At 40.5% G+C, this 20,031-nt stretch overlaps 1 protein-coding gene across 5 annotated transcripts in view; it reads right to left on the minus strand.

Moving 5' to 3' along the window:
* Nucleotides 1-20,031, minus strand: part of SNX30 (sorting nexin family member 30) — a 101,141-nt gene that overhangs the window by 26,020 nt on the left and 55,090 nt on the right. For all 5 annotated transcript variants that reach the window (XR_012126702.1, XR_012126701.1, XM_073226049.1 and 2 more), the window contains 4 exons: nucleotides 18,769-18,879; nucleotides 9,733-9,891; nucleotides 6,144-6,339; nucleotides 4,551-4,750 (listed from right to left, as the gene is read on the minus strand). Coding sequence is in view for 3 of the 5 variants with exons in the window: in XM_073226049.1 (XP_073082150.1) it covers nucleotides 4,551-4,750; nucleotides 6,144-6,339; nucleotides 9,733-9,891; nucleotides 18,769-18,879 (666 nt within the window). In the remaining 2 variants the exon portion in view is untranslated. The remainder of the gene's footprint in view (nucleotides 1-4,550; nucleotides 4,751-6,143; nucleotides 6,340-9,732; nucleotides 9,892-18,768; nucleotides 18,880-20,031) is intronic.

Below are 20,031 nucleotides of genomic sequence, written 5' to 3' on the forward strand. Positions count from 1 at the left end.
TGTATATACTGTATTGTTCCAATATAGCTGTAAATGTTCCAAATTCCCCACATTGTCAAATTCAATTAAGTATTTGCTGACCACCTTCTATGAATAAGGCAGTACAGGAAATAAAATGGTCCTGCCCTAACTGTCTTAAGTGAAGCTTCTCCAACTCTTGGCCTGATCATAATGATACCAGTACTTAAAAGGCACTGCCAGAAATTCGGTAAGGATGCTAAGATGTTCTCTCCCAGCCCATCCCTATCCTAACTACATTTTACACACACATCATCTGTAGGATGTGAACTCTCACATAGGGGCTTGCCTAAAGATGTCTACAGGTTGTTTAATTTGAGTCCTGAGCCTGAGGATAGCTTTGGTACCCTCAGCCCATGCAGTGTTCACTCTGTCCACAGCATCCATGGAAAGCATGACTTCAGCCATCTTTCCTGTACAAACTGTCCTCATTGTTCACTGAACATTGCCTGTCTGTTCCACATGGTCTGATAACACTTTAATTTGTCTTTGATTTCTCTGTATCTCCAAAGAAAACCAAGTGTACCCAGCCACAACTGCACTTAAAGAGAGACAATTTGAGACTCAACCATGAAAAGCCAGAACTGTTCCAGTTTTACTCTTGGCCAACAGTAAAGACACAAATACAAGGTGATTGGTTATTAGAGCTGTGGCCATAGGACAGAGGGCCGACTTTACCCATGGGGCTCTGGTTTTTCCTCTATAAAATGAAGTTAGACAAGATGATACCAAAGCCTTTTCAAACTCACAGAGGAACTCCAACCTTAGTCCCAGTAGGAGGAGGCTTCAATGATTTCTAGCATTTTCTCTAGGCAGGGCTCAACCGACCCTCAGCTACTTCAGATTCCTAAGGTACAGGCCCAGTCTCCAAACGGTGAGCACAATACTCACTTTGCTCTACTCAAGGCCATCATCCAAGAGTAGACTGACAGAACACCCCCACACTGATCCCTCCCCTCCAGAACAAAACCAGAAGGACATTCTCACTTCTCAAGACCATTCAGGAGTTGATAGAAAACACGGCACAACCAGGCCTTCAGCAAGCCCTCTATTCTGTTTAGTTTTCATGCTAACAAAGCCCATTCTACTTAAATTTAAAAAATCGGAAAGTTGTTTTGGAAATGGAATTATATGACCCTCTCAGAGGAATTAACAAACACAGTTAAGCATTCTGAAGGGGCCATGAGTGTTAAAAGGTAAAGGCAGGCGAGCCACCTAAGACATTACCATTCTCCCAATGTCTTTAGTCCTGACAATCCTTAGGAATCTGATATAGATGAGGGTCAGTCTAGTCCTACATGGAGAAAATGCTGGAAGTTATTGACCCACGCAGTCTTGGCTTTGCCATCAAGTCACTCCCATCTTGCCCAGACTGCTCGGCAGAGATATTTTCCTATTGGAAAGAGGCAGAGGAGGTGGCCTCACTTTCTGACTGGGCTCAGCTCTGCTCACCATGGGACGGAGCTGGGTTTCAGAGACTGCCGTCAACACTTGCTCCTTACCGTGCCCTTCCCAGAAAACTCTGTACACAATCCCCTTCTCCCAGCTGGATTAATCTGATTAATATTTTTTCAGGCTCAGTAAACAAGAAACTCAATACACCTGCCTCACATGTGTATTGAGTTTCTTGTTCCTCATCACATGGGGTGAAAACAAGAAAACAACCAAGTGTTGCTTTGATACGCAGCCTCAATTACCCAGATAGACTTATAGCCCACTGTGTAATATTTTAATAAAAATGCCAGATAAATATTTGCTAAATGACAATTTATAATCCTGTTCCAAGTACAAACATATATTAGCTACTAACATACTTGCCACGTACAAGAACACAGTAATTTGTATTGTAATATCCCAGTACCTGTGTGCATCAGATTTTCAGTCTGTCAAGGTTAAAAGAGCATTTTTGATGATGGGTGTGTCTTTAAGAGACAAATTTAAGGACACCCCAGGAACTGTATACATTATTTTTGTTCACAGATAATAACTTTATAAGTGAAATATTCATTTTGAGCAAGGATGGCTTTTTAAAAAATTGAGATATAACTGACATATATAATTATATTAGTTTCAACATAATGTTTGTACAACATGATTTGATATTTGTATATACTGTGAAATGACCACATGATAAGACTAGTTAACATCCATCACTGTATCTAGCTACAATTTTTTTCTTGTCATAAGATTTACTCTCTTAGCAACTTTCAAGTATACAATACAGTATTATTAATTGTGGCCACCCCACTGCACATCTCATCCCATGGCTTATTTATTTAATAACTGTAAGTTTGCACCTTTGGACTCCCCTCACTCATTTCACCCACTCCCAACCTGAGGATGCCTTTCTATACTGGTTTCAGCCACAGGATTAAATATAAAACACACAGACCTCAATTAAAAAAAAATACAATACACCAAAGGAAAAGGAGTGGCCAATTCAGAGTAAAAAGCCTTGGTTTTCAGTCTCACTTCTCTTAATTACCAATAAAACTGTCTCAGGCTAATGATGTTACATGTGAGTTTTATCCTTACCATCACCATCATTTCTGCCTTATAAATAAGGAAATTTATATCATTTCCCTGATCACTGTGAGATCCAGACCCAATCCACTCTTTGAAAGTATTTTACTAGCAGCTTTATAGAGTATATATGGGACGGTGACTCATTCCACCAGGAACAGGCTCCATTTTCCACTGTCCACATTTTAATACATACCAAGAGCCTTAAAACATTCATAACTGATGAAACAAGGGTGATGCAAGGGCAACGGTATATGGGAGTTTTTCATACTATTCTGTTTGCTTTTATATATGCTTGGAATTTTCCAAAGTTCTTTTTTTTTTAGTTTTTATAATTAGTTGATTCATTATTTTTTACCCTCCTTCTGAAGCTGTAGAATATTTTCATAGTGCCATGATTCTTCTGGTTTTCCATTTTTATAACCCAAGGTTGATAGGTTTCTCTCTGGAGATCTGTCCGTCCCTACCCAGCTCCTTCCTAAAGGAGGGCCCTAGATCTGCCCCAAAGACAGATCAGTAGGTCAGAGTCTCTTCTGCGAAGTAGGAAGGGGGCTACTTGGAGACATGGGTGTTCAACACCAAGCCACGTGCATTTTTCTGTTTTTTTCAGGAAGACTGACCCATGCTGTAACTGGTTACTAGCACTATAAGATTCTCTCGCACCCATGCTCCCAAACCAGTGTAAGTGCAGGCTGAAGCAGTTTCTAGTGTGGGCATTAAAGCATCTGATCCTGCACCCCATCCTTATTCTGCATATAAAGTTTGAGGTTGGAAATCATTCGTCCTCAGTTCCTGTCTTTCCTCATCCATTGCTGGTAGATCAAAGTCATTCTGATTCTTAGTCCTCTTGTACATCAATACATCACCTCCCTCTCCCTTTCTTAAAAACTTTTAAAATCTTGTTCTAAAATTTTGCAGTGATATGCTGTGGGTTAGTTCTCTCTTCATTCCTCTTGCTGGGTAATTAGCATGTCCTTTTAATCTGAAGACTCAGGTCCTTTGGCTTTGGAAGATTTTCTTGTATTATTTCTTCCGTAATTTCCTTTCCTCAGTTTTCTCCTTTCTCTTAATTAGCAACTCTTAGCAGTCAGATGCCAAACCTTTGAGATTAATCCTCTATATCTCTTACCATTCTTTCACATTTTCAGTACTTTACATTTTTGTCCTACCCTTTTTTTTTTTTTAGCAGAAAAGGGGAGGGAGAGGGGTGCTCAGAGGGAGTGGACGGCGGGGTTGGGTTAGAGGAAGCTGACGTGCTGGGGATATCGGAAAAGGGGAGGGGGAGGGATGCTCAGGGGGAGCGTTTTGTCCTACTTTTAAACTACTTTGTTTCCTTGTTTTACTTTCCAAGATTGCCTCAATCTCATCTTTCAACTTTACTCAATATACACTCCTATGAAGGTTTCACATGAAAAACAATGTGGTTATTACGGTCGTATCATAAAGTCCTCCCCATACCCCATTGAAGTCACTGTCCATCAGTGTAGCAAAATGTCACAGAGTCATTATTTGTCTTCTCTGTGCTACATTGTCTTTCCCATGATCCCCCCACACCATGTGTACTAATCATAATACCCCTCAATCCCCTTTCCCACCCTCCCCCATCCTTCCCCTTTGATAACCGCCAGTTCCTTCTTGGAGTCTGTGTTTACTCTTCAATTTTATCTTATCAATCATTAACTTTCAAGAGCTCTAAAATTATCCAATTGTCCTTTTCCCACAGCAGTCTGTTTTTATTAAGCAGATGTTATACCTCCTTTAACCTTCAGAGAGCACTAATAAGATTTTCTTCCAAACTGCATTTCTTCATTTAATTCACATAACTTGGTTTGCCATGTGTTCTATTTTTATGTCTATGAGGCAGTCCAGTCCGTATGTCTGATCCTGCCCGCTAAGGAAGAAGGAAACCATACCACATGTAAATAGGCAATAATCAATTTCTTTTTGATACTTTTTGATTTCATGACTACAACAAAGCATGCACCTAAGTACACAAGAAGCCAGCTTACCTTCATGGAGTCAGAGTATAAAATATATTCCCTGAGCACAGGTAGAAAGTCTTCTGTCATGTCATCCGTCAGTTCTTCCAAGGCTGTAGAGCAGTTGCCAATGCAAGCTGACACACCCTCCAGGGGTTCAGCCAGCTCCCCCTCCAAGGCACTCCATGTGGAGTACACTGGCCCATATTCTCTCAGCTCTACAAGGTACTCTAAAGGGGGAATAGGAACCAGTTATGATCTAGCTGCACAGTAATCACTGGTAGTTACTACTGTAGCCAAGAACTCTCTACAGTAAGATGTGTTTCCCCAGCCATTCACTCAGCTGAGCGTGCTCTCCTTTCAACACAACACTGCTTATAATTTTTTTGTAGATTTCTAAAAGCTGATGCTACAGCTAACACCGTAACATCATCTCACTCTATCCCATAGTGGGAATGCCATGCCTCTGGATATTGGAGTGCCTTCTGAGGAAAAGTCACAGGAGCTACATCATTAAATATCTTAGAAAATAACCATTCACCTACTCATATAGTGAAGTAGTATTTTGACAGGCAATGGGGGCAGAGTTTCATATAGGCTTAAGGAGATGTTTTTAAAGGAAAAAATTATCAGTCACAGTGGAAATGTAATGGGGGTTTAGAAAACATTTTGATGCAGATGTGATCTTACACAGGCAGATTCACTCTCACTCAGGGGTGACCCCAACACCTTGGTCCCTGCATCCTTACTCCCTATGATCCTTAGATGTGGATGGTACCTAAAGCTATCACTAACGGCTGCAGGCCCCGCATGAGACCATCAGTGGGTAAAGCACAGGGAACAAAGAAATAGGTTGATTTACTTCCTCCCACAAAGAAAATTTGGCCCATTTTTTACCAGGATTCTTGCTATTATAATATGTTGTTCCCATTTTTTGGTAACCAATAGATGAACTGGCTCTGGAGAATCCTTCTCAACATGTTTCATATTACATGCTAGTATGATTAGTAATCAGCTTTGTTTGGCCTGCATGTGTGTATGGATACAGAAGGGCAGGTGGCCACAAATGGGGTGGGGAAGGAATGGTGTCAACAGCCCAGAAGGTTAGAGAAAGGCCTCATGTAACTCCACAAGAAAGGACGAGTGGGTTTGAAATGAAGCAGGGTGAGGCAGGCAAGTCAATTTCAAGTCCAAAGGCTCATGAGGGTAACTCTGGCAAATACAGGTCACCCTGCTGTCCTCTCGAGCCATCTTCCTATCAGAAAAGATACCAGTTTGTTTTTTAAATGATCATTCCCATGAATAAAGGGAAGTTGAGTCAATATCTCCACTTTTAAAGCTAAAGTTAGAGGGGAAGTGAAGAGCCAGAGGCCCAGAAGTGGCCGTCTGCCCTGGGGAAGCAGGCACAAGGCTGAGGTGCAGGGCAAAGGGCACAGCACAAAACTATACTCTGGTCTCCACCACCTAGTCCCTTCCTTGTACTTATTTATTAGTCTCATAATTAAAATATGGCCTAGTTCTGTCATTCCAGCACTCTGCAGTTTGAGTCTGCTTGGCACACATACATGGCATTTCTGCAAATGTGGTCCTGGGGCAGGATCAAGACCTCAACCAAAAGCTCACCTATTTCTTCTTTGATGATCCGCTGGGCTATTCGATCAATGGTTCCAAGTTTGAGAGCAAATGTATCCAAGTAGTCACCAATGGCTGCGAACTCCAGAGGTCGACTCCTCAGCTTGTAGCCTCCGGTGACATGCTTGACCGACTCGCCCACCCTAGTCAGCAACGTGATCCCTTGCTTCTTGTAGGCGTTCAGGTCCTACAAGTGACACATGAACAAACCACCTCTGAGGCTCAGTCAACTCACGTGGTCAGGATCAGTAAACCAACTCCTTCAATGGTTTCTTTCTGGAAATGGTAGACTCAGAAAATAAGGAGCTGAGGTAGAAGACTAACCACACACACAAGAGCACCCTCTTCTTGCCCTCACAACCTCCAAGCTCACATGCCTGGGCATTTACACCCATGTCTCTTTCACCAGAGCTGGTCTCCTGCCTTTCTATCAGGTTCCTCACCTGGGCATGCTCTGCTTTACACACAAATGCCATTCTAACATAATTTTTTTAAATCGTGGCCAGAAAGAAGTGTCCCTTTCTCCCATACAAAATTACCTAAGTCATCTTTAGGAGCAAAATTCAAGAGGTAAAATAATTCCATCATTCATTTATATCCCAACCAAAGCCATATAATGAAGCAAGTAGAGAAAGTAGGGAGTAGACAGTGGGGAGCAGGAAACAATGACAGAAAAAGCAGTGCTAGAAACCTAAGCCAAGGATAGATGCTGTACAAACAAAATGTTTTACCTGGCATTTCTTAGTAAGGGTACAGATGCAAATGTATAGGGTTTCATAATCTGTTGTATCTAAATTTTAAAAGCACATTCACCTGCCAGGTAAAACAAGCTTCTTCCTATCACTAAACTCTAAGAAGAGTCCAAAATATCTCAGGTTGGTCTATGTTACTTACCTTAATGGTGCCTTCAAAATGGTTTTTACAGAAGATCAGGTATCTGCTCCTTATACCCACCCTCCATACGAACAGAATATTAATTCCCAGTCCCAGAAGGGCATGATTACAGGGAGATAAGGGAACATGACACGAGGCCATAGCTTTTTGGTCACCTCACCTGATTTGGGGATAGAACAGAAAACAGGGTATCATGGCTAACACAGCTGTCTGACAGTCCCTGCTTTCGACACACATCACAGGCTCAGGTCTCTGTAAGTGTATGTAGTAGAGACAACTCTTAACTTCGCCTCCTTCTTCATTTTTGCTCTTGATTCCACACTTTCCTATCCACACCTCCCCTCAACAACAAGGCTCTGGTCCATCAACTATCCTCTCTCCTGTCTCTCTCTTCAACTTTTAAAACATACCCACAGCTCACCCAACTTAAAAGCAGCAGCAATTTCCTCCCTTTCAAAGTCACACTACCTGAACAAACACTCTAAAGATTCCATCTCCATTTCTAACTTCATAAACTCCAGTCAAAAAAGCATCCCCATAGGCACCAGGCTTTCACAAGACAGTAACTGGAGCTTTGGAGTTCTTGGCATTGCTTCCACAGACAATACTTTTTGGAGTAGATCAAAATTGGCCTGTGGATTGCATGAGCTCTATTTCAAATAAGAGTGTGAAAAGAGAACCCAGCCAAGTTAACTGGCATGTTCAACAGTAGTTAACAGTACCTGTCTGATTGCTGTACTCATCCTGCCAAAGATGAAATTACTGACTTGAACACAGCTGATACGGGGTGTCCCCACCACCTCCTGGCATTACCAGCTTCTTCTTAAGGAAACTTCTAGTTTGTGACAGGATCATGTTATCACAAGGAAAAGGGATGAATCTGCCTTTGCTGTAGCAAACATTTGAGTGGCTCATCTAAGACCAAGACCAGTTATTCAAGGTGTGTTAAAAAAAAAAAGATGGGAGGCCAGGGGAGGGAAGGGGGAGATAGGAGCTGTTTTTCATAGGTGCAGAGTTGCAGTTTTCCAAGAGGAAGACATTCTGGAGATTTATTACACAACAATGTGAATATAGCTAACACTATTGAACTGTATGCTTTTAAATGGTTAAGGTGGTAAATCTTATGCTATGTGCATTTTATACCAATTAAAAAGAAAAAGGAAAGGGACTAAAAGGTGGAGCTCTTTAGCGCATTAAAGTTCAGCAAGTAAAACTGAGATCAGTGTGGGATTTGTTCTACTGAGAACCACCTTCTCTGCACTTACTCACAGAATTGGGTTTTGATTCAGACACTGAAGGACTTTTTAAAAAATAACTCCATCATGTCTGGCCCACAGATGAATACCACACACCCACAAAAATCTTTCCTACTTATTGTTCACACAGATTCCTAACGACCAGGGGCCCAGGCTTTTCCCGCCTTTGTTTCTGTTTCCAGAAAGGTGACCAAGTGTGAGGCCTGCCTGGACACTGACTTGAAACTTGGATGGACCATGAGCTTTGGAGAGTGAGATGGGTTTTACTTTGTGTATAAGCTGAAAGAACTATCTCCAAAGGTCAGTTCACGAGGGAAAACTTATTTGAGAAACAATCACAAGTTTGACCCATGGGGGAAGAGGTCTCTGGGAAAAAGAGACGATAAATCGGAATGTCTTCAATGAGGCTTATATACCAATTACAGTTTTTAAAAAACAACAACAAATACTAAAGGACTTTGTCAATGTGGTTTCCATTGTCTGGACAATGGCATCCTGTGTAAAGTCTTTAACTTCAACTGATGTTACCTGAAAATATTTCTCAATTTGGCCATTTTGAAAAAGAACACTGGAAAGGGCCTCGATACCCTTGCCAACACGGAATGAATTACCGATGACCTGAGTATGGGAATATGATACATGGAACTGAACAGCCGGCGCTGGAAGGGAGCCGGCGTGCAAATCTGCGTGTGAGATCCCACTTCCGCAGACATTCAGAGAGGAGCACCTCAGGTCTTCCGGCCAGTTCTGCCAACAGTGAAGTGGAGAGGATGATTTTTGGGGAGCCAACTCAATGGCCAACTTGCATTTGCATACACAGAATCTGGCAACTGTGTAGGACCCAAATATTTCTGGCCAATGCCTGGAAAATGCCCACCTGACAGGAACTTGGCTGCAGGCAAGTAATACTGACCTCCTCTCACTCAGGCCTTCTGATAGAGAGGAAAAAGGGCAGCCTCAGGAGCCACAGAGACCCACCTTCAGATCCTAGTGCTGCCACTTGAGCCAGTATGAACTCCCTGAATTTGAGATTCCTCATCTGTGAAATGAGGCTATGAGTAACCACTCACAGACCTCTTGTGCAGAACAAACTTAACAGATACTCAACAGACCTTCTTTCCCTTACATGCACACTGCTGGTCAGAACCACCTCACCCAGTAAATAGGCCAAAAAGCATTTAAGGATACCCTTCTTGCCTTTGGCAAGTGAAAAATATTCTAAATTCCTCTGCTACTGCAAAGGGGTGTTTCTCCTGAATTTTAACACAGAAACCATGTTAATGCAAACAGACACCAAAAAAAAATCACTTTTATGACATCCACTAGTGGGCCACGCATGAAAGTGGCTTATGAGAGATCAAAACAGCTTTTAAGAAAGAGCCCTGAAGAATGTTATTTTAGGGGAAGAATATGAAAACGTCTGCCCTTACCTTAGCAGTGAGAAAAATACTGAAGTGTTCATTGAAAGAGAGCACAGGATGATCTGTAATTCTTTTCAGGAATTTATCCAGAGCTTTTCTTCTGGTCTCCACAAACTCTTCTGAAAAACGATCCACAACACCTTTCACCACGAACTTCTCAGGAAGCGGCTATGAAGGCAGGAAGGAAAGTGTTCAGAGTGATCAGAAGATGGTGGAAAGAAAAACCACCAGCCTAGCAAATAATTCCTGCGACCCATCGGTCCAAGCACACTATTTCTTCATCAGTGGGATCTCTATGTAATCACCAATATAAATATGTCTGAAAAATATACATGGAATAAATCACAACTACCCTGTTAATTTTATAATGCCAGAAATAAAACACTAGAGCACAGTCCCAAGGATACAGAAAAACCAGTCAATATTTGTCCAGTAAATCCAACTGTATGGTTATCTTTATGGTGCTTGGTGCATAGGTGATATAATGGGAAAATGAGGTCAAGAAAGACAGGCTAAGGAAAGAAGGCAGGCAACGTCAACCACACAAAAATTCATTTTATTTAGATTCTATCCCCAATTCAAGGGGGAAAAGAACATGGTGAAAGGAGAAATAAGTGCCTTAGGCAAACCCAGGCATCAAACACCTTTTCTAAGCCTTTTTTTTTTTAGATTTACACTGAAAACTTCTTTAAAGTGTAACTTCCTTTACTCCTTCTAAGTCAGACAAATTTCTCTAACATATTTACTTTGTGCCAGTATTGTAGGCAATTTAAACTGCCTGGCTATCAAGGGATCTTTGAGCTTTTACCTATTTCCATAGTAACTTTATCAAATGCTTGATTAAAAGGCTGTCCTCATTACCCTCACCACTGGGAGAGAGAGTATCTGCTAGTGCACAATTTGAAAATGTTTTGGTTATGAAATATTAAAAGAACATTAACATTAAAAAATGGGCAAGTGACCTGGTAGACACTGCTCCAAAGGAGATACACAAAGGGCCAACGAGCACATGAAGATGCTTCCCATCACTCATCATTAGGGAAACGCAAATCAAGCCCACAGTGAGTTACCACTTCACAGCCACTAGGATGACCGTAATAAGGAAGGAAGGAAGGGAGGGAGGAGCAAGCGGTGGGGAGAATGCGGAAAAACAGCGTTCAAGTATGCAACCTCCTTAAGCCCCACATTATGGCAGTGAAGGAGCTTTTCTTTTAAATTATAAACCCTCAAGCACACACACCACGGAAATAAGGACCTGGCCAACCCAGAAAGTGGGCTCCTAAGTCACCTAAAATGGGAAAGGCAAGAAGCAATACAGATTTATGCCACAAAACCTTTCAAAGATTTAGGAACTAGCCACAGCAGTGCCCCTGGAAGTGAATTAGCTGGGGAGGAGGGAATTCAACAAACTCGACTTGAAAGAGCTTTGCAAGGTCACTGTGTTTCAGTTCTGAAGAGTAAAGACTCTGAAGCCATACCTCCTGGGTCCATCTTTCACCTCTGCTAAGCAGTTTTTGAATGTGCTGCAAACAGTTCCTGCCACAGAGTAAATAACACAAGTTTGGGTTTTTTTAGTTGTGGGACTGGCAGCAACTTCAGGGGGCTGCTAATCATCAGAGACAGCTAGTGTTGTGGATCTTGAGGTGATGGCAGAGTTCAGAGAAAAGGCTATGCACTGGGGATTGTCTTGTTACCGGGTGAGGAGTTCTGGAGGGTACAGTGGAAAAGTTCGGAAATGAAGGAAGAGAGGGGAATAGAGTCAGAAATAAAATTACAGAGCCATGTGAGGATAACATGTCCAAGTCAGACGCCCAGTGCACCTACGCTTGGGGAGAAGAAATACGCGACGGGGTCAGACCAGTGCTCTGGCCCAGGCACAAGCACTGGAGAGGCTACCTTGATAGGGTCTAGCTGTCCTTAGGATAACTCCTTTATTCTGATCTGTTCTCCCCTTCCCTTAGGCAGCCATTCTCTTAAACCCTCCACTCAACCCCAACCTCTCAAGCTAAGCAGATCACCACCTCTCCGAAGCAGGAACCAGGCAGAAGTGCATCGCATGCAAATTCCCTACCGTTTTGCTTCATCTACAGAAACCCATCTACTGGAGACCACCCTCACCTCCACTCCTCAGGCCCCCGTGGACAACAAAGCTATTCCATCTGGGGCCTTGACCCATGAGTTCTTTATCACGCACTTGTGACTATCAGTTAGTTATACCTTCTTCCTTGTATCTTCAACATCTCCTCATCTGGCTGTTCCCTGAGTTTACAAAAATAAGGCTGGTTTTCTCTTTCTACTTGAAAAACAAATCCAACTATCCCTCGACCTTACATCATCATCTCCACTCTCCTTCCTGTCTCAACCTTTTTGAAAAGTATCGCCTATCTTAACTTCCACTCGTTCCATTGGTTTCTCAGCCCCCCAACCTTCCTCCACCCCAAAGCAAAGCCACCTTTGGTACTGCCTTCAGTGCTGCCTTCCTCTGCCCTATCCCTAACCCAACACAGGAAGTGCTCTTTTAAAGATGATCAACGACCTTCTAATTACCAAATCTAGCAGCTATTTCCCTGATCTTATCTCATGGGTCCTGTTGAGCATATTCTCATTTGCTTATACTGAGCAGAACTTGGGAGGAAGCCTAATAAGCAAGTAAGTGGTTAGGTGTGCCTCATTTCACATAACAGATGACCTCCCAAAATAGTTATCCATTCTTCAGATTTGGTACATTGAACTTGATGTTAACAAGTCAGGGAAGCTCACTATTTAAAGGAACCCTGGAGCGAATCCTTTTGCACACAGGATTTCCTTCTGTAAGAAGCATTTTTATTCCCAAATGTACATGGCTTCAGAAATTTGTTTCTTCCTATTTCAAGCCTCCTTAAGGTGACACACCCATTCTCAGCCTCACCTTTACAATTACCTTCTGGGTTGTTTATGCATAGGAATCTGGGCTGCTGGTGAAATCAAGTGCTCCTATCGACTATAAGTGAGAAAATGCACATAAAGAGCTCAGCACAGTCCCAAACAGAGGGCAGATGTCGAATGAATGCCAGCTATTTTGATTAATTTGTAAACAGCAAGAACAGAAAACAACAGGGGAGTGGACTCTAGGGTGGAACTTCCATATATATTTTCAGCCAAAATGTTTTAAAAAATCATCTGGGATATCATTTCACAACCACTAGGATAGCTATAAAAGAGAAAAAAAGGGAAATAAACTTTGGCAAATATGTGGAGAAATTGGAGTCCTCATACGTTGCTGGTAGGAATGTAAAATGGTACAGCCACCGTGGAAGAGTTTGGCAGTGCCTTAAAAATTAAACATAATTACCATATGACGCAGCCAATTCCATTCCTTGGTGTGTAGCCAATATAACTGAAAGCAGGTGCTCCAACTAAAACTTCTACAACAAATGCTCAAGCAGCATTATTCCAACACCTAGGTTGGGAGAAGGGCGGAATGAGAAGAGATTGCTTCATGAGTGCGGGGGGTTCCTTTTGGGGGTGATGAAAATGCTCCAGAATTAGACAGTGGGGGTGATGGTAAAACATTGTGAATGTACTAAAAGCCACTGAGTCGTACACTTCTGAATTTTATGTCATGTGAATTTTTAACCTCAATTTTTATAAAAAGATGTGATAGAAGCTGATGTCAGAAAATGCTATGCTGCTGGCTTTGAAGATGATAAAAGGGGCCAGAAGCTAAGGAATGCAGGCAGCCTCTAGAAGCTGGAAAAGGTCAGGAACAAATTCTCCCTGAGAGCCTTCAAAGGAACACAGCTCTACCTACAACTTGATATTAATCCACTGAGACTGATTTTAGATTTTGACCTACAGAACTCTAAGGTAATACATTTCTGTTGTTTTAAGTCACTTAAAAACAAAACAAAACAAAACAAAACACACCTGGTATAAGGTGAGGGAATGGGTAGGGATGGAGATGAAACAAGATGAGCAAAGAGTTGATAAATATCACAACTAGGTGATGAAAGCATGAGAGCTCATTGCACTGAAACCCTCTACTTTAGTATATTTGACATTTTCCATAATGAAAAAGTTTTTTAGAAACTATACATGCATATGTATATTAGAACTTACCAAGAAATCCTATTTGCAAAGCATTATAACAACTCATTAAATATTTCAAGGTTTAATCTTAAAACATTCATAGTTTTATAGCCCTTGATGCTTTGGTAAAGCACTTTCACCATATATTATATTAGTTATATTATATTTCATATTAGTTTATAAGAATATATTTTATAGTCTGTGAAACAAAAGCATACATATTTCCTGTAGGTTGTCACTGGAAAGCTGTATTTCCAAGTGGGGAAGGACAAAGTGATTTAAACTGGTTCTTTGCAATTCAACAAATGTTTAGCACACACCTACTACATGACAGAAAACTATTTTTCCTATCCTTATTAAATTAACAGGTAATACTGCTCTTCAGCAAAAATAACAAAATAAATGAAAAAATATCCAGATTAAAAGCCTTGTCCCTATAAAGAACCACCACCAAGCCTGGTTTAATTCAAAGCATTTGAAAGTTCAGGCAATGTTCAACTACTATTAACTGATCTACTAGTAGGTAAACTAAAAGCATGTATATACTTTCTTAACAATACAAAAAAAGGTGGAACCAACTAGAAAGTGAAATTAGAGTTTTTACTTATTTTTTCATGTTAAGAGAAACAACTGTTGCGTTACAAATTTCTTATTAATTCCTTTAAGTTTACCATTAGAAAATAACAAAGCTGGGTGCATAATAAATACAAATGCATCCTTCTAGCAAACCTTCCTTCATAAAAATTGAAGCAAACATTAAATTTCCAAGTGAAATCATACACTAAAGACTTTAATATATTTGCTTCACTTCTCAAATTTATCTGTGCCCACTGAATTATATAACCTTCTGTGTAACTAACTAGTTGTGCCCCAGCAAAAGAAGCGGTATTAAAACCAACGTGTGAGCCAAAAAATAAATTAAAAAATAAAACCATGTCACAATGAAGACTTTCTAGTGACTGTTAGACCATAAAGTGAATTGTCATCATGAGATAGCAAATACATGCATCCAGCACACTTCTAGTTTTAAGATGGCATTTTTATTTCTTTCGCTTTTAAAATTACAGAGGAACAAAGCATATAAAAAGAAAAGAATCTGTTGCAGCCCTGGAAAATACAAAGGTAGTGTTAATAGGCCAGAATTTGTTAAAGACTCGAAACAGGAAAGACTGGATGAGAGGAAAGTCACTCCATATGGCCCATCTCGTGATTCTACTCAGGTAAGGGAAAGGTCAGACTAAGAAGTTAAGGGTTGGGTTTCTCCAGGAGAGCCCCAGAAGCTGCCGGTTCAGAGCCACAGGGACTAGAAACAAGGGCAGGCCTCTAGACAGCCAATGGGGAAAGGCAAAAGAAAGAACTTGGGTACCTCCCCAGAACCACAGTCTGGCTAGCTGTTCACCTACAGCTTTCCCCGGCTGCAGTGAAGCCCGGGCAGGGTGGGAACTGCATCTCCATATTCCTGACACAAACAGTAGAATTTGAAAGCTCAGGAATTCTCACACATTTTTAACCAAGCTGACTTAAGTTGGCAAACAAAAACAAGAACAAAAACAAAACCAAACCAGGAACTTAGCACCATTCCTCCAAATTTTCCAACTGATTCAGAAAATTCTAAAATTAACCTTGAAAAATAACATGTGCAAACAACTTACAAAAGCTCTGAAAACAAAGTATACTGGGAGGTGGGGATGGAAAGGGACCTGTCTAACCAGATGCTGAAACATTCTATAAAGTTACAATAATTCAAATTATGTAGGAGGGCACCAGACTAGAGACACAAATGGAAATGAACCAAAAAGTTGAGAAACAGCCGAAGGGTATACAATGCATGATACAGTCTAATACACAAACAATGATAAAGGTGATTGATCACTCATAAGTGGTTCTGTGACAACTCACCATTGAAAAAAGTTCTTCCCATCGCACATCAGAATAAATTCTAGATTTAAATATAAAAAAATGAAGACATAAAAACAATAGAAGAAAATGCAGAAATATATTTTTAACATCTTAGGTTAGAAACAGACTTCAAACCAGAAACTGTAAAGGAATGACTAACTTGGCTGGGAGGGAAGGGGTATTATTTTTTATGGAGTCAAGTCTAAGACAAATGACAACTGGAGAAAAAACAGATATTCCTAACTGGGTTAATTTCCATTGCAGATATGGAGCTTCTAAAAACCAATGAAAACTAGAAAAATGAAGAGGTAACTCAGAAAAGAAATGCCAGTGTCCAATAAAGTCATCAAGATATTCAGCCTCACTAATGAAATGAAAACTTACTGTACAAAAATGAAATCAAAATGGATGAAAGACCTAAAGCTATGAAAATCTTAGAAGAAAACATAGGTATAAGTTTCACAACCTAGGATTAGACAATGGTTTCCTAGATGACAGCAAAAGCAAAAGCAGCCAAAAAGATAAAATGGACTCCATCAAAATGAAAAACCTTTGGACTGCAAAACACACTGTCAAACAAGTAAAGAGACAACCCACCTAATGGGAGAAAATTGTTGCAAATCATGTTTCTGATAAGGAACTTGTATGTAGATTATATAAATAACATTTAAAACTCAATAATAAAAAGACAACCCAATTTAAAAATAGGTGAAGGATCTGAATAGCTATTTCTCTAAGAAAGATGACAAATGGCCAACAAACACGTAAAAATTGTTCATCATCATTAGCTACCAGGGAAATGCAAATCAACACCACAATGAGATACCACTAGGTACTCACACCCTCTAGGATGGCTATAATAAAAAAGGCAGCTAATATGGAGAAACTGGTATATGAATTATATCTCAAGTTGTTTTTGAAATGAAGATTTAAACAGTAATTACATTGCATGTTTACTGGGTCTCCATCTGACAACAAACTTGTCTATCTTATAACCCCTGACCTCCCCAAGGGTACTCACCAGGCCTAATAGAAAACACAAAACGATGCTTAAGAGACACCTTCTAGTAAAGTTATGTAAAATGAATTTCTATAGAGGAAAGAGTCTGTTTCCAGTTTGACTTTCACACTTAAGTCAGAGATGCTCTCCTATACTAAATCTCTGTCCACCTCAGAAATGCACCGAGAAATAATGAATAAATTTTAGTCTCTACTTGCTCCTAAAGTATCGTTCTACTCACTTCATAGGAAACCATACTTAAATATACTCAGGATCATTCCTGAGCATTCTGGAGACACTTCCGTTTTCTTTCAGCTGGGGGCTTCATGGTCTATACAGGAGTGCTACTACGTTTCACCAGCAGGTGTCGCTGTGTAACCATTGCTCTTTAAGTACCACACTTCAAATACACTAGGTGCCAGCAGGCGGAGACTAATTCCCCTTATGCACAGTGCGCGCTACCAGTAAAGAGCAACTTCCTTCCAGAGAGTACACTATGGAAAAGGAGAGAAAAGAGAGTAGCTGTACGGTGAAGAAACCTGTCAAGCACTACCTCAAGTCAGGGATCAAAGCTAAAATTAACAGCGATAAACACTTTTGATGGTATGTACCATTGATGTGACAAGAATGGCACTTTTCCTCCCCAAAACACATTACCCCAGTGCAATCATGAGGAAAATTGTCAGACAAATCTCAACTGAGGAACATTCTTCAATGCTTGACCAGTACTCTTCAAAACCCTCAAGGTCACCAAAAACAAGGAAAGCCTGAGAAACTGTCACAACCAAGAAGCTGAAGGAGAATGACAGTTAAACGTAGTAGTGTCCTGGATGGGATCCTGGAGCCGAGAGAGGGAATTAGGCAGAAACTGAGGAAACCTGCATATAGGGCTTTTCGTCAATAATAATGTATCATTGCTGGTTCATTAATCATGACAAACATGCCATACTAATGTAAAATTATAATAGGCAAAACTCGGGGAGGACGGCATGAGAACTTTCTGTGCTATCTTCACAGAATTCTGGAAATCTAACACTGTCCTAAAATAAAGTCGTTTTTTAAAAAATTCACTAGCTGCCAATTTTGCCAAATTAAGACTCTATTCTAAGAAATAGTTCCAACAGTTTAAAAACCATAGTTTCTTTCCCGGAGAAGAACGGCGTTCCAGGCGAGTCTCATCATTTCCGCCAGAGCAGTAGCAACAGAGCTGCTTTCGCCTTGAAAACCAAGAAAATCACCAGTGTTCACAGCATATTTAGCCTCTTCCAGCCACGGGGAGAAGCAGCTTTGCAGCTTTGGAAGATTCAATGAAAGCACGAAAATTGGCAGTGCTAAGAAGTTATTCACCCCGGGTTTTTACTGAAAGATAAAGCCCCTCAGGAGAGTTTTATGACCCAAATTGCCCTAAAGCCCCCACATCTGAAGTCTAAATAGTTACTATTTTTTTTAAAAGAGTAGTCATAAAAGTACTCAATATCTATGTTGATTTAAGTAGTCTTTTAAATTTTACTTGCTCTGGCTCTGTTTTTAAGAAGTGCAGATGTAAGTAATAGATAAATATGATGCTGCTTCAATAAACAGAGGCAGGTGGCTTTTCGGCTTGTTTCTTAAATGAAAACCTGTGGTTGAGTGCCTTGTGTGCTAGATTCCTGCTCCCTGAATTACTGGTGTCTGAAGAAAGCCCAGCCAGCTGTCCCTGCATCATCCTTCGCCTGGTGGCAGCTACCCAGAACCCAAGAATAGTGTCCAGAAAGGGTGGAACAGACAGGCCTTAAGGAGGCAGCAAATGAGAATTAGGACTCGCCATACCTCAAAAAGTTAACTGCATAATTAAGGGAAAAATCTTCCCCACCCTACTCAGGAAACCGTCAGACTGTACAGGAGATCTGTACCCAAAACCCAAAAGGTGAAGTATATTACACAGCATCTGTAAGTGTGTTTGGCAAACCTCTGAGGAATCTGGTATAAAATATAAGACAGAGTTTGCCTGTAATTTAAGGGATGAGAAACAAGTGAACATCCTCCGGAAAGAGAGTGCAGGGGAAGTGGGGACCAAGCTGTAATGACTTAGAACCTACGGGAATAAGATGAGTGGGCTGGGATTCTTCCAGTTTGTTCCTCAACCAGTCAAAATCCTGGTATCTTCGACGGACAGAATATTCTGGCAGGTCAAACTCCACCCGAGTACTCTGCAAATAAGAAGAGTGGAACAAAGTAAATATAAGGAATAGCAGCATATCTTGGCAGAAGGGAAGGAAAAAAGCTCTTTGAATAACCAAGGTGGGCAAGAGCACCCTTTCTTTCCATCAGACACACCAGCCAAATGGCAGGGTTCCCTGACACAGGGCCCAGTTAAAGTATCTGGAAGGAGAATGTTGAGGTGTTTTTTTTTCCTATCCTCAGGAAATGGAACTCAACTCCCTCTCAGAATTGTACTTAGAAATATTTGATTCATTTCCTCCAGTCTTAACTTCCTGAGTTTCCTTTAGCAGAATAATTCCACTGAGGATGTTGCTACTGAATAGGAATGGGTGAATCTGATGAAAGTAAGTCTCCTCCTTCTGCTAAATGTGCTGACAAGTTCTGCCAAAGGCAGAGGGGAAACAAACAAAATGTGGCGCTAACAGATCACTTGCTCATTTAGGAGCCAGATTAGATGAAAATAGAAAAGGTTTTACCTAATCGGCCATATTCTGCAGAGCCATAACCTTTAAATTATATTGTATTTTAAATAATAAACAAATCTGGAAGGAAAAAAATACCAAAATGTCATTGTATTGCAGAAAAATATTAACCTCATCCCCTTTCCTGAATTTAAGTTTTCTGAAATGTGATCACAGCACTCTGATAATACAAACCAATGTTAAAAAAATTAATTTCTGAAGACAAGTAGTGATTCTACAACATCTTACTATGCTGATGGACAGTGACTGTAATGGGGTTTGTGGGGGAGACTTGGTGAAGGGGGGACCCTAGTAAACATGATGTTCTTCATGTAATTGTAGATTAATGATAACAAACAAAAATCCCTTAAAAAAATTAATTTCTACCCAAACAAGATTTTTACACATTAATTTGCCTAAAATAAAATTGTATCTCAGATACACCATTTTTCCCTATGAGGGTGTCAACTATATGCCAGTCATAGTTCTCAGAAATGAACGTACGAAATAAAAATGGCTCAAGCTACATTTTCTAAATTTACTCTTTCAAGCCAAAAGTCTGTTTCAAACCAAGACACCAAGAAAACCTTAAGAACACACAAACAAGAGTGATCCATCAAAGAAAAAGTTTGAGCTTTAGCTTTGAAAATTATGATTTCATTCTCCCCAAAAGCCATA

Source organism: Manis javanica, chromosome 2, assembly GCF_040802235.1.
Source record: "Manis javanica isolate MJ-LG chromosome 2, MJ_LKY, whole genome shotgun sequence".
In the NCBI taxonomy this organism is placed as follows: domain Eukaryota; kingdom Metazoa; phylum Chordata; class Mammalia; order Pholidota; family Manidae; genus Manis; species Manis javanica.